At 39.4% G+C, this 15,376-nt stretch overlaps 1 protein-coding gene across 5 annotated transcripts; it reads right to left on the bottom strand.

The window, feature by feature from the left end:
• Positions 1–936: 936 nt before the first annotated feature.
• Positions 937–6,981, bottom strand: LOC139777682 (uncharacterized). Of its 5 annotated transcripts, XM_071715241.1 has the most exons (6): positions 4,683–6,981; positions 4,434–4,484; positions 4,276–4,365; positions 3,658–3,830; positions 2,386–3,570; positions 937–2,291 (listed from the first exon to the last, which is right to left on the bottom strand). In XM_071715241.1, the coding sequence occupies exons 5-6, from the start codon at positions 3,428–3,430 to the stop codon at positions 1,588–1,590; spliced, it is 1,749 nt and encodes a 582-aa protein (XP_071571342.1). In that variant the 5' UTR covers positions 3,431–3,570; positions 3,658–3,830; positions 4,276–4,365; positions 4,434–4,484; positions 4,683–6,981; the 3' UTR covers positions 937–1,587. The 5 variants fall into 5 exon arrangements, with proteins under 5 accessions (XP_071571342.1, XP_071571341.1, XP_071571340.1 ...); XM_071715240.1 differs by having other exon boundaries at positions 4,276–4,484; XM_071715239.1 differs by having other exon boundaries at positions 3,658–4,365.
• Between the last annotated feature and the right edge of the window lie 8,395 nt (positions 6,982–15,376).

Here is a 15,376-nt window from a genome sequence, read left to right as displayed (position 1 = left end):
AAGAAGGGGGGCAGTGTTGCGTGCGTGCCGCCCGGTATCCTTTTCGGGCTCCGAGCTGAAGCGTGCAACAAACAGTCTTCCGTCAAGATGCGAATGTCCTTAGCAACAAGCTAGATATTGATTTATTGATTTATTGATTTAACGGAACAGCTGACGGATTTTGTCTTGAGCTGCTGGACCGATCGGACGTGTGTCCACGCTCTTCTGTATCGCGACGTTAATAAACATTGAGATTGTTTTCCTTTTCATCCGCAGTGTTTTCCCTTATTTCCGCGAGCGTCGGGAGTGCGAGCGCGAGAGTGTGAGTGTGTGATAGAGCGACGCGGCGAGCGCAACAATATATAACCATATATAAACACAACACATGTGCATTATACATATATTACACTTTTAAATTCGGACTATCCGATAGATGGCTTCCGATAGGATTCGTTTCTCGTATTTAAAATTTGACAAACAGTGGTATAAGAAGCAGCGCCAAGTTATAATATATGGGATAAATCATTTCACTTTTGATTCTATAGCTTTTGAAAAAATATACATTTAATTTATCAATGCTTTATTATCGAAGTCAAACAGTTCTTTTTCAATATATATTGACTATATATGATCATATCATTATATATATATATATATATATATATATATATATATATATACATATATATAATCTCATTATGTATGTTTATATATGATTATATATAATTATATATGATCATATAGAGACAAAATTCATATATAATTGCGTCATATATAATCATATATATTTATATATAATTATATATAATCTTTTTTTCCCGGGTATCTGAAACGCAAAGAGCTGAAATTTTCTTATTCAGAAGAAGTATATATATGTGGCTATCGTCTAAACTAGAACTAAACCAAATTTCCATTCTAGACGGCCTTTCTACATATTAAAAATATTATCAATTAATATTAAGGTAGATACTGCATCAGCGAAAACAAAGATTTTTGATTGGCATGAAACTATGTTATTCTATAGGGCATTATACGTGATCAGGAATTAATTCACGATTTTTTACCACGTAATTACGGAAATATAAGCATTCAAAGTTGGTCAGTTTTACATTAGGGTATGTGTGAACGACGTGCAAAATCGTAATTCACGAGATTTTACGAGTATTTTAAAAAAAGATTGAGGTTTGGAAAACAGAAGATCTTATCAATTAAACTATTACGAATGATTTAAAAAAAAAAACGTTAGTTCACCATTGCAATAAAAAGATATTCAATATTAAAGCAAACAAAATGTAGCTAACAGAGAAGCTCTGGCTAGTCGGCCATCAAAACTTGGCAACAGCGCGGACCGCACTTAACCTCACAGTCGGCGCAGATGTCAAAATAATCAGAAGCTCTCAACATGCTTTGACGCAATTCAAAGTATAAGCGTGAAATTTATTTGCGAAATATCAATTTAATCTAGAAATGAAAATTACCCAGTATATTGTTTAGTTTATTAGGATAATGAGCCCCCACAAATGTATTTGCATGTATTTTGGATTTGCTTTAGACGGTTTAGAAGGAGTAAGAAGTCTAAGGGTGCATGAAAATAATCAACAACTGTAATTACGAGTTCTCTATGACATTCTTTATTTGCGTGATTATACGTTGAATAACTTTTTTATTTTTCGTGACACGAGGATGTCCGTTGACATCTGAGGCTAAGAGAACTGTTACAGCGTCCTCGCCGCCTTCCAAAAATGATTCTTTTAAATGATTAAATGTTAAACCAGCTTTTGCCATTTTCGTTTTCATGCCTGCTGAAACGCCTTCCTTGATACAGTCGAACGAATTCTTATTTAACTTAGTTTTTGCGTTCTGCGCTTCTTCGATGAAAATCCCCTCAATAGATATACTCTCACCGCGAAGCTCTTCGTCGGTTATACCTACAACTCGAATAATATCTTCCAGAATTCTTACATCGACAGCCCCATTATGAGCGCCGGCAGAAGCGTTATCTCCGATAAATTCTTCCGCTAAAACCGATAAGCGGAAAGACTGCTTAGCTTTCACTCGTTCGGGAAGTTTTTTTTTTAGGACAGGCAGACTATCACAAAAGCCACAAGCGATTGCTCGAAATTCGACCATGAGACCAAGACTCTGTAATTCTCTGAGCAGCATAGGAGTATCGAATCGCCGGCCATTGTGAGCCACGAGAATTGTTGGACCTGGTTTTATAAATTCTAAGAACCGCAACATCGCAACTCTACGTGGTGTCGTCACTACTTGTTGACCGTGTAAATTCAGCTCCCCATTTTCGACTGTTAGTCCTAAAAAACACAAGGAAAATATCCATACATTAATTACTAAGTGACGGGTGCTTCATCCTACCAATGATTAGTATTATTCGCGAGCAAACCGTACCAGTAACAATAGATGCCGCTCGAGAAATTTCGTGAGTTGGTAGCATATATGCATCGAATTCCTCTGGACCACGTTTCGCTGATATTTGGATGATTTCAGAAGTGCTGTTGAGACCGGTTGTTTCCAGATCAAAAAATACGAGAATGCTGTCATTGGGGATCCCTTCGTTCTGAAGAGAGATTGGATTATCAACGTCCACCATTGCGTTAAACCCACATCCAGATGAATACGTGATGCCCTCCCTACTTTCTGCATTGTTATTCATTGCATGTCGTCCTTGGAAAAGAGATCGTCGTCTTTTTTTTGCCTCAACAGTTTTTGCCGATTTTCGCAGAGCTTTCTTAATCTTGTCCTTTTTTTCTCGAAACTTTGCCGTGTTTTTTCCTGGGGAGATATCTAGTTTCTCGTGGATATTTATTACGTAAGCCGTACCGTAGTTTTTTTGGCAAACCGCGGCTGCAACACGAAAATCATTAGATTCCGAACCCCCATAATGTCGAGATTTCGGCGCTTTGCTTGCGACTATCGTGTGAAATGCTTCATTCGCCTGAGTCGATCCACACGGTGCAAGTTTTTCAGCATTAGCAGCGAATTTCTTGAAAATTGCAGTCAGAGAGGCCTTCATATTAGGATCCGTGAGACCTTTTCCTCCAGGCAGTAACCGGTGCTTATAGTTCGTCGGATCTTCCTTATATGCGCACCACATGCCACACTTTTCGTGATCATCGAATGCATGCGGAACGATATTGAGAAGACCAGCTCGTACGTTCTCGACATTTCCTTTGTTCTTCAGCAATACGCAACCGAAGCAATATTTCATGTATTCAATGATTTTGCTCGGAATTTTTAGTTTCCACATATCCTTGCTGAGGGTGCACGTTGCGTGATTCTTGTCCGATTCTTTCTCGACTGCATGATGTGCTTCGCGACGTACATTGGCGATAGTGGACGAATCGTCGTCTCCTATGATTGTACCAATTTGTACATTCTCCTCTTGTAGCATCGGATTTTTTGTGACAATATCCACAGCCATTTTCTGTTCCATTGATTTCGAACTGCCCGTATGGTTGATTCTACAATCGTGGTCATCCGGTGAATGCCCTCTTTCGCATAGTACGCAGCGTTTATTGCGAGTGGCATAACCGCAAACTTTACCACCTTTAGCCCCTATCGCTATTGCATGTGCTGAAACACCAAAACACGAGGAAACATGTACATATATCCTATATGAGCGACATACATATTCATTAGATAATTCACAATATCAATTACCGGTGAGACTATTGTAACAGCGTCCAGATCCTTTTTTTTGCCATCCAGCGTCGTACGAAACCTTTATTTTCGTTGGAGATTTTGATAATTCCCTTTGGTTTTGTTGCTCGTCAGTTGTGCCGAATGTAGAAGGTTCGCCAGTACTTTCTACAGTACTTGCCACATTTTTAAAACTGGGGAATTAGGTGTGAAACAAAAAGGAAAATGCGATTAAAATATGAGAATAAAACAGGATAGCATGAAGTAAAAATGCATACAGTTCACGTGCCCTTCATATATAAATTGTGTGCAAATGCAAATAAAAAGTGCCACAGAAAATGTTTAAAAAATTAGAGGAAGATAAATAACAACAAAACCATAATCAGCAATATTAATAATTCTCAAACCAGAGGGTGTATTTAATATAGGGACATGCTGAGATGTCTCATACAGGAAAAAGAAAATCATGCAAAAAGGAAAATTGTGCTTTGCCACAGCAATGCTCACTAAGGGTATTATAGCAGCGATAATTCCTCCCATGACTGAAAAAACTTTTTTTTCGAAGAACTGCAATATCGAAAGCATGCACATTAGTTTAGGAAAATAAATATCAAGCCGAGTGGTGGCAATAACAATAACCAATGAAGAGTAACTGCATGGAACAGTGGCGTTGGCGAACCCTACAATGATGAACCATCGAGAATAGCAATAGCGGACTGGAAATAAATGCTGGAGCAAAAATCTGTATTACTTGACACAGCAAATTGGTTGTTTCTATGGAATAAGTATCTTATTACATATAATACTCAGTAATCATTCGTTCCTTTTCTCAGCGATGCTCGAATAACCTAAAAATATTGATAATTAGTGTCAACTATGGAATCAATAATTTTATGACTACATTTTTTACAATTTTTTATGTATGGAAATACTGAGCTGCTATTAACTATTTTTCGTTAACTGCTACTTCGTAAATTTTCATCTTTTGCAAGAAGTTGGAAATATATATTGGAGATATATAGACAATCAACACTATATGATCTTACCCTTCAGCTACTTCACTTAAATCCTTTTCCAATCGTAATGCGTCACGACAGCTCTCTTTGGCGATTTCTTCGATCTTTTTTCCAACAAATCGTTCATACCTCTTAATCGACGTGTCATGCACACTTGGAATATTTAATTCTGATAGAATGGTATTCAGATGAGTCACACCAATTCCACAATCGAGTATAGCTAGACAAAAGTATTATATAAGTTGAAGACCTAATAATGCACCGACCGGCTCCATATAGATTGTAGGTAATGTACTTACCAATAGCACTTTTTACATTTACAACGTATTGTCTCAATTGTCTGGAGCATGTATCGGTTCGGTAATGCCATTTCGAAGTGTGCACGGTATGTAACAGTAAGCACACGTGGCATTTGATCGTAAAGATACTCGCAAGACCAATTTTGATTTCGTGTATGACGTATCGAAATGACAGTGCCACGTCGCAGTCTCGGCACCACATTTCTTCGGCCAATTTTGCCACATCAACGATACGACGGCCTTCGGGGATACAATCGGAGAGATCTTCGTTTTGCACTTTTCGTCGCTTACATGCTATACTCAAATTTTCTTTCCACTTTATTTTTCGTTTCGTAGAAAACTGGCCGTTTTTATCGCGGACACGAGTAGCCGGCGTCGTCATATTTTTGCGCGTAACACATAGTATACAACACGTCAACATGTGGTTAACAGTCTTACCAATCTCGAAATATTGCAACGTTGCCACGTTTCGGTCGTAATTTCGATGCGATAAAAATTATAGTTATTTATACAATTAATGACCCAAAACTTCCAGAAAGTCATTTTTTATCATTATTATGATAGTTGAGAACCTTAAGACTATATTGCACCCAATTTTTTAGATTTTTTATTACAGTCGTTCTGACAAATGTGAAGTTGGTACCCGCGTGTAAGACACTTCGTTTTTAATTAATTACCTGTATCTGGGATTAATTATATGGTGTTATTATACATTTCTGGAGACTAGAAGTTGCACGGAACAAGGTGATACCAAATATACATTTTTTAATACATTAATAAAAATTTTTTTTCGAGTGCTCTATTTTGACTCACGACAACGCAGTATCTACCTTAAATAAACCATTTACGGTCCGAGCTTCGATTTTAGTAGCCTAATAATATTTTTTATGTACTATACTCATATATTTTTTCCAACCTTAATAACCTTAATAAACTGCGCGCCGACTAACTTGTCAGACTTACAACACGGCTCCTGTTGGAGTAGTAAAATCCCCTCACTCCCCTCTAATTAAATCGATTTAAATAATAGCAAGGTCGGTAAATGGCGCGTCGGTAGCGACGTTACATAAGATCTTCCGCCGCACTTCGAGCTGTTTGGATTCAAAATGGCGACCACAATGCTCAGCTGATCCAAGGTCCGCGAATGGCGAACTACGCACACAGTAACAACTATTGTACGACGTGCACTAATACACAGTCACTGGATCCAAAATGGCGGCCGTCGGAAGACCTTATGTAGCGTCGCTACCGACGCGCCATTTACCGACCTTGAATAATAGTAGAGAATTTACCACTATTTATTAAGGTTGAAAAAAATATACGTGTAGTACACAAAAAATATTATTAGGCTACTAACATCCAAGCTCGGACCATAAACGGCTTATTTAATATTGATTGATTTTATAACGGTTATAACGGTCTTATTTCTCTTATTATTAAAAATATAACTTTTTTCAAAATTTTGTTAGTATTTTATTAAAAGAAGAAAACTAATAAACGTATAATGTTTATTGTAGTTCAGACAATAGCCACACTTATTCTAAATAAGAAAATTTTTGGTTTTTGCGTTTCTGATACCTAGATAGAACAGCTAGAATCATTGACTCCGTCTGTCTTTTACACCTTCTAGTGATCAGGATATAACATAGAAAAGGAGAGCATTTTTCTTACTTAAAAAATAAAAATATATTTTTAAAATAAGGTTAAAGAACATGCGAAGTTTAACATTATTCACTTTCTTCGTTTCCCTATAAAAAATTCCTGAAAAATATCTATTTTAAAGATCTTTTAAATCAGAATACCTACCCTCTTAATAATTTTTTACATTCTCTTTCTGACGGAAGAGATTTTACCACTTCTCAATATAAATATAAATTTATCTTGTCATGGTTTCATTCGATTATTCCGGCGTTTTTATATTTGTGATTTAATTTAAATTATTGTTTATTTTGTTTATATTATTAGGAGATTGTTTAATGTTTTAGCATGTTAACTTAAGGAGGGAGGGTCAAGTAAATGACCTAAAATGACTTAAATTTTGCGATTTTTTTTTAAGAGGATAATAAATCAATTGTTTTGAAAATTAGTGCATGTTTTTATTTAGTATTTAAACTACACACAGGAATTTTTTTATATAAAAATAATAAAAATTCATTGACCAGTAGCTGGTTGAAGTTGCCTCCTCATGAAACGCGCCGGGGATCGCAGAGACCGTTCTAATCATCTGAAATCAAAATTCGGGGAAAATTTCATCAATTTATGAAAAAATGCTCAGCATGAACCTATTTAAGAAAAACAATCTAAAATAAAAAAAAATAATTTTAAAAAACGATTTTTTTCTATTTTTTAAAATTATTTTTTTTTTTAATTTTAGATTTTTTTTCTTAAATAGGTTCATGCTGAGCGTTTTTTCATAAATTGATGAAATTTTCCCCGAATTTTGATTTCAGATGATTAGAGCGGTCTCTGCAATCCCCGGCGCGTTTCATGAGGAGGCAACTTCAACCAGCTACTGCTCAATAAATTTTCATTATTTTTACATAAAAAAATTCCTGTGTGTAGTTTAAATACTAAATAAAAACATGCACTAATTTTCAAAACAATCGATTTATTATTCTCTTCAAAAAAAAATCGCAAAATTTAAGTCATTTACTCGACCCTCCCCCCTTAAACATTATCATGTTTCTTGATATTTGTGTTCTTCTTTTATATTCATAGTAACCCGTTCCGAAGAAGACTAATTGTAAGTACAGTCCAAATTTTACCCATGTGTATTGTTTATTTAATAAAGTGCTTTTATTTTTATCCAATATCCTTCTGTTGTTGCTCGTAATTTGACCGCTTGAATATGCATAGCTAAAATAAATTTAATAAGAGTAAAAGGAACATTATAAACTACCATTTTTTTTCTCGATATAGTTAATAATATAATTATTGTTATGCATTTAAATATTAAATTTAAATATTATTATGCTAAAGTAAAGGTTTTTAATGTAAGACTTTTTTAGATAGAAAAGCATATTGGCCAGAACGGGGTTTCTATACTGTTACGTCCAACCCCAGGATTAGGATAAGAAAAACTGGGAAGCGAAGGAAAGGCTAACCAGAGGGGTAGGGGTAAGGAAGGACGCAACCAGATACTTACAAATGTCGCTCGCAGGTACACGCTCTGAAGCGCGTGGCGCGAGCCAAACGCACTTTCAATGGCTCAGGAAAGGTCAACGTCCGTAGGTACGCTAGGACGCTTCCGTAAGCGGTGCGAATGGTGCGATCATCCGTCCTCTTTTGAGTCAGAGAATTTAATCCCTTTAACTCAGGATCGGACCTCGTGCGATTTCGAGAGGGGGATGAGTAGTGGGTGAGGTCTTAAGTTATAAATGAGATGGAGATTTATATTTAGCATAAATAAAACATTTATTAAAAATGTAAGTTAAGTAAACTATCAATATTACAATAAGTGAGAACTAGACAAATTATACGTGGGATTGAAAACATTTAAGATAAATTTAAGTGTAGAATGTATGTGTAAGGTGTATGTTTGTGTGCATTCTTCGCGAGTGTTACAAAAGTGCGGGGGTAATCGGGCAGGATTTCTAAGGGGAAACCTATTTGGAAATGGACAGCCCTATATTATTACAATCGAGATCGGAATTGAATTACATAATTCTTTAACTAAGTGTGCGTGTGGTGTATATGTGTATGTATCCTACTAAATTAAATTAAAACATATAAAATTTATAATAAATAAAATTTATACTAAAGGATGAGTTATAAGTTAATCTAACGTGATCACCTCGGGATCGATTATCTCCTCGAGGGTGACGGTGGGTTGTTGGAATATGTTGTACAGAAGGTTAATGGGAATTAGGTACGAAAATTCATGATCGGGAAAAGAGACGGGGACGGCGTGGTGGGGGTCTGCTGTCTGTATGATGGAATGAAGTCCGACTAGGTCGAACGGGGAAATCCCAGTTGCGCACAGAATAAATCGGACACAGCAGGTTGAATCAATCGGACACAGTGACAATCGGACACAGTAGGAAACGGACACACAACGGTTACAATCGGACACAGTGCTAATCGGACACAGTGCTAATCGGACACAGTAGGAAACGGACACAGCAACAATCGGACACATTGCCAATCGGACACAGTAGGAAACGAACACACGATGGTTGCAATCGGACACAGCAAGAAACGGACACATAGCCCAGTATTAACCGGTTCACTGGTAACGCGAAATCAACGTTTTGTGCCAAAACTGGTAAGACCTGTTTTCAGCGACCCAAAAAGCATGGGTGTACCAAGTTATATTCAAATCCGTTAAACATTGGAAGAAATATTCATGGTGCGCATATATGCGTCATTACCAGTAGTGGCACTTTTTTTTCCGCGCATATATGCGTCATTACCAGTGAACTGGTTAATATAGTTCGATCTTATATTTAAGACTGTTTTAAGTACAATCTTAAGATGTTGTAAACCAATCACAGAGCCATATTCTACACGTTGTATTCGTGATTTCATGCTCGGTGACAGTTTTTCTAACTTTAAAATCATTTCTAATGACATACTGCTCTTTTGCTGCACCCCCCTTCATGCATGAGCTTTATAAATTATAAAGCAAGGTCCACGCGCATGGGGGGTGCAGGGGGGCGAAGCCCCCCCGCTCACGCTTAAAGCGAGATCCACTTTACACCCGGGCACGCCGTAGGCGTGCCCCTGGGGGGGTGCGGGGGGGCGAAGCCCCCCTCGCCCACGCTTTAAGGTTCACCCACATCGACCATGGGGGAATGCAGGGGGGCGAAGCCCCCCCCCGCCCACGCATGTACTTTGATATATTATATAGGATATATTTATCATTGAAAGCTAATTGTAAGTGATATGCATTAGCACTGTATCCGATTGCAACCACCGTGTGTCCGTTTCCTACGTGTCCGATTGGCACTGTGTCCGTTTTTTACCGTGTCCGATTATCACTGTGCCGATTGGCAATGTGTCCGATTGTTACTGTGTCCGTTTCCTACTGTGTCCGATTGCAACTCTCGTGTGTTCGTTTCCTACTGTGTCCGATTGGCACTGTGTCCGATTAGCAATGTGCCCGATTGTTGCTGTGTCCGTTTGCTACTGTGTCCGATTAGCACTGTATCCGATTGTAACCGTTGTGTGTCCGTTTCCTACTGTGCCCCTCTAAGCCCTCGCCCAGACGATCCCGGCTCCGCGGGGCAGGAAAATGCGGTACCTCTTAGATTAATTCTACGGTCGAGGTAACAGAGATCGCTGGAGAGGAAAGTTCCTCGCGAGGAACCGGGGAATACGATCTCTCGTATACGGGACTTAGGTGGGAGGAAGGTGCAGGGGAGGGGGAATCGGGAAGTTCCCCGGGACAAACCGGAGAATATGAAGGTTCTAGGAAAGGCGAGGAATTAGGGGTGTCGGGAATCACGCGATAAGGAAGGAGACGAGAAGGCGAATTAAGAGGAGATCAGGGAGGTGGCGACGGCGGCTCCTCTGGTTGAGCGGGCGGAGGCGGTGGAGTGGTGAGTCGCGGAGGACCGGCGTTATTTTGCTCTTGACGGAGGGACTCTAACGCTTGTTTTTCAAACTTCTTTCGTGCCCGCTTGTTCCGTCGATTCCACTCATGTTTCGCAGCGTTTCGGGACTTCTTATGGGTTTCGGTGGGACCGCGCGAATCCACTACAAGTTAGCGGATTGTTAATTATTGAAGTCCGTTAACCGCGGGGAAGTCGACTCTGGTTTTGGGGATTGAAATTAAAGGGAGAAAATCTGCTGACCTTACCAGCAGTGATATCAAATAGAGATACGGGTCCGCTGACGAGTCAGCTAACCCGAAGTAATAGGGGAAAGAGATTACTCCGAGTCCGCCGATAAATCAGCTAATCCGGAATAACGAAGGAATATCCCGAGTCCGCCGACAAGTCAACTAACCCGAAGCAGGAGAGAAAAGAGATTACTCTGAGTCCGCCGATAAATCAGCTAACCCGGAATAACGAGAATACCCGGAGTCCACCGACGAATCAGCTAACCCGAAGCAAGAGAGAAAAGAAATTACTCTGAGTCAGCCGATAAATCAGCTAACCCGGAATAATGAGAATACCCTGAGTCCACCGACGAATCAGCTAACCCGAAATAATAGAGGAATACCCTGAGTCCGCCGATAAATCAGCTAACCCGAAGTAATAGAAAGGAATACTCCGAGTCCGCCGACGAGTCAGCTAACCCGAAGTAATAGAGAAAAGAGATTACTCTGAGTCCGCCAATAAATCAGCTAACCCGGAATAACGAAATAGTCAAAAAGGAGTTAGAGGGATGGAAGAGTATAACCGAGAGACTTCCCGAACACGAGAATGTACAAGTGAATAAAAAAAAGCGATATATATACAATATATATATATATATATATATAGGACTTACTATTTGGTGAGTTCAAAACGTTAGAGTGGGTTTCTTCTCGAAATGGACGTTGGTGTCGTTGGTGGATGAGTCAGAGCGACTGATGTGCTGTTGGATCTCTTGCACAGACTCTAAGCGCGGAATCGTGACTCGAAAACAGAAGAGATCACGATTATAATGCCGAACTGTAGACTAAATCTTGAGAGGCTTGAAAAGACTGAGAAGCTTTTGAGAGCGAGTGCCGCAATGTCGGGGTTTATAGAAAGATTTAAGGAATGGAAGGGGTGGATTTCGTTGTAGAATGTGTCTAATTTTCGTTTAGAGGATTTCTCGTTGGCGGGATGTTTCTCACCCAAGAGGTGGATTTTTGAGTTTTCGCCTATCCTGGAAAGCTAGATACGGTTATCGATTTTTACGGCTATTCATTGGTGAGTTTTCTCGTAAGGCTTCCACTGTCTTATTGAGGGTGCAACCCATCGATTCTTCCAGTGACTCATCTTGTTTTTTGATTATCGCCGATTTCTCTTTTATTAAGCTCTGGGTCCCTTATTTATCTCGCGACCCTGTTTGTATTAACAGACGATGCATACTCCTCAATCTTAATGGTATGTTCAATGCAAACAGAAACTTCCGCCACGTGTATTTACAGGCACGTCTTAGGCCTTGTTTCTGTTTGTCGGAAACATCGTACGAGCAATTTTAGAAAGCTCGCTCGATGCAATAAAGATCCTCATCAAACTCTGTCTAAGATTAAGGCCCCTTTGGTGCGTCGTGTCGCCGGGTTTATAGTTACGGACCAGACAAAGCTGACGAAAATCCGATCACGTATGCCCCGTCTGTCGATAATTCATCTGGAAGGTCGCTTTTAGTCGCCTAAGCAAATAGGTAGTTTGATTATAAAAAAAAAGGAATGTGAGAGATCAAAGCTCACTCGCCAATCGATAACCGTCCGTGCTCAGTTTACTTATCCTAATCTTAAGGGCTATCTTAGGCGCATAGGAATTCCCGCGAAAAGGAAAATCGTGGAGTTCGTAGGACGTAACAATACATTACATTTACGAATTTTAGTTACTTGGCATCGTGGTATAGCCGGCGCGTGCTAAGGAGTTACGTCACAGCTCAAGAGAGGAGACAGCAGATCGTATGTCTGGCCTTCTCTCCCCGCTCAAAGCTTGCCGAGTGCCGAGCGTACACGGACAGAGGAGGGGCTTGCGCGACCAGCATATCCCCTCCATCTGAGTAGTTCGGACACAAACCATAGCACGGATACGAACCCATGTATCGTTACCAAGCGTAACGACGTAGTTGACGTCCACTTTCTCAAAAGGCAGATTAAAACAGGCGCCCCCGAAGCGGGATGGCCGCTCTCAATATGCTATATAAGAGTCTGGCCACTCAGTGGACTGACGCGTATTGACTCAATCAACCTTTTGTAATAAAATGGCGAAACCAATTAGAATGCGACTACAGGCCCCTTCTCCTTCTTCTTCTTTAGGAAGGCTGATGACTACCATGGTGTAACTAACAAGCAAGGTCGGTAAATGGCGCGTCGGTAGCGACGCTACATAAGGTCTTCCGACGGCCGCCATTTTGGATCCAGTGATTGTGTATTAGTGCACGTCGTACAATAGTTGTTACTGTGTGCGTAGTTCGCCATTCGCGGACCTTGGATCAGCTAAGCGTTGTGGTCGCCATTTTGGATCCAAACAGCTCGAAGTGCGGCGGAAGACCTTATGTAGCGTCGCTACCGACGCGCCATTTACCGACATTGCTAACAAGGTGTGCTATTTTCTCGGACGAATTTTCGTCGCGTTCTGCGCAACACCAAGTTTCCGCCATCTTGCAAAATCACCATAGCAACCGCTAACAACGCAACGATAAATGTAAACAAAATAGTGTCACGATACACAGGTTATGCAATTTTGAAGCAGTTTCGTGAGCTTTGTGAATATGGCCACATTCAGCAGAATGTTTATTTTGCAACTGTTGGAAGTTTTCTAAGCTCAGATTGGATTATTCTACTAGGTGCGCAACTAAGTTTCCGGGTTTTTTTGATCAATAAAAAATGGAAAATTTCAAGAGAAATACAAAAAATGGTTTATTCAAAGTATCGTCCCTCGCTAGCTATACATTTTCGCCATCTCTCTGGCAATACATGAATACCGCGACAATAAAACGACGCGTCTTTGGACCGAAACCATTCATCCAACCAATTTTGCACTTCTTCGAAATTGGTCAAGTGTAGCCCAGCCAAGCCATGCGCCATCTACCGGAACAAGTGATAATCGGAAGGCGCCAGGTCTGGCGAATACGGCGGGTGCGGTAGCAGATCCCATTTCAGCGTTTTGATGGTGTCCTGGACGATGGAACTGCGATGGCACGGAGCGTTGTCGTGCTGCAATATCACTCGTTCGTGTCTCGTGTCCCATTCTGGCCGTTTTTCGAGCAATGTATGGTTTAAATTGATCAGTTGTTGTCGGTAGCGATGCCCATTGACAGTTTCGCCCGGTTTCAGCAGCTCATAGTACACGATTCCTTTCTGGTCCCACCAAAGCGCTCCTTGTCCTCAGTGTCGAAATCGCCACTTCTGAAGCGTTTAAACCAATCTTCACAGGTAGTTTTCGATGGTGCATGTTCGCCGTAGGCCTCCTCAAGCAAACGACATGCTTCAGCTGCATTTTTTTTTCAAGTTAAAGCAGAAAAGCAAAGCTTCCCGCAAATGCTGTTTATTTGGCACAAAACTCGACATCTCCGTTGTTAGAAAAAATATTTTTGCGTTGCGATATGTGTTTATATAACGACTGGTTATTGTTAACAGATATCCAAGCTATAACTTCAGACAACTTCAGACATGTAAGTCGAGTACATGTGTTATTGGTGCCATCTATGTGTGAAACCCGGAAACTTAGTTGCGCACCTAGTATTAGATCTAGAGGGATAATCCAATCTAAGCTTAAAAAACTTCCAACAGTTGCAAAATAAACGTTCTGCTGAACAGCCAATACAATATAAAAAATATTTTTTTTATAAGGGTGAGGCATCTAAAACAGGCCATCTGAATAACTCGCCTGCTTTTAGCGATAGAAAAAAATGCATCAGACCAATTTTGCTTGGTTTCAAGCGTGACATAATCTGAGGTCAATAGTTTTTTTGTAGGCAAAGATGTGGAGGAGATGCAAAAGTCAACTTCGTTTTTTTTTACTGGACTTGTAAGATTTTTTTTACATAATATGATTCTTCTAGTTATTCTGCATAAAAGTATTAAGGTACAGTTACCGAAAAGTGAAGAAAGTAGTTTACGAAATATTCAAAAAGATCGGTAACAAAAAATTATACACTTTATGGCACACCCAGAAAAATTCTACCCCTACTTCATATACCATACTTGGAAATTCGATCCACTAACGAATGAGTAGTTTTTATAACCGATTTTTTTGAAACCGATTTCCAAAAAATCGGTAACAAAAAAGTAAAAATAAAAATATAAATTATTTAAAAAATTCAGTTTGATTTCTCAAAATTTGCGGAAATTAGAGCAATCACATACATTTTTTTAAACAAAAATCGGAAACCCCTTTATTATTAGCAATTTTTCTAATTCTATTACATTCTTTATAGCAACTCCCGGGAAATTCTACCCCTACTTCATATACAATTCTTTGAAATTCAGTCAATTATTTCCGGAAAAATTGGAAAAATTTCGGAACCGGTTTCCAAAAAAATCGGTAACAAAAAATTATACACTTTATAGTACTCCCCGGAAAATTCTACCCCTATTTCATATACAATTCTTTAAGATTCGGTCAATTATTTCCCGAAAAATTGGAAAAATTTCTGATACCGGTTCCCAAAAAGATCGGTAACAAAAAATTATACACTTTATGGCACTTCCCGGGAAATTCTACCCCTACTTCATATACAATTCTTTAAAATTCGGTCAATTAATTCCCGAAAAATTGGAAAAATTTCGGATACCGGTTTCCAAAAAGATCGGTAACGAAAACTTATATA

Source organism: Temnothorax nylanderi, unplaced genomic scaffold (assembly GCF_030848795.1).
Source record: "Temnothorax nylanderi isolate EJ_2023f unplaced genomic scaffold, tnyl_v1.0 TNYL_tig0157_pilon, whole genome shotgun sequence".
NCBI classification, from domain to species: Eukaryota; Metazoa; Arthropoda; class Insecta; order Hymenoptera; family Formicidae; genus Temnothorax; species Temnothorax nylanderi.
The sequence above is the reverse complement of the archived record's forward strand: the minus strand, read 5'-3'. Positions and strand labels throughout refer to the sequence as shown.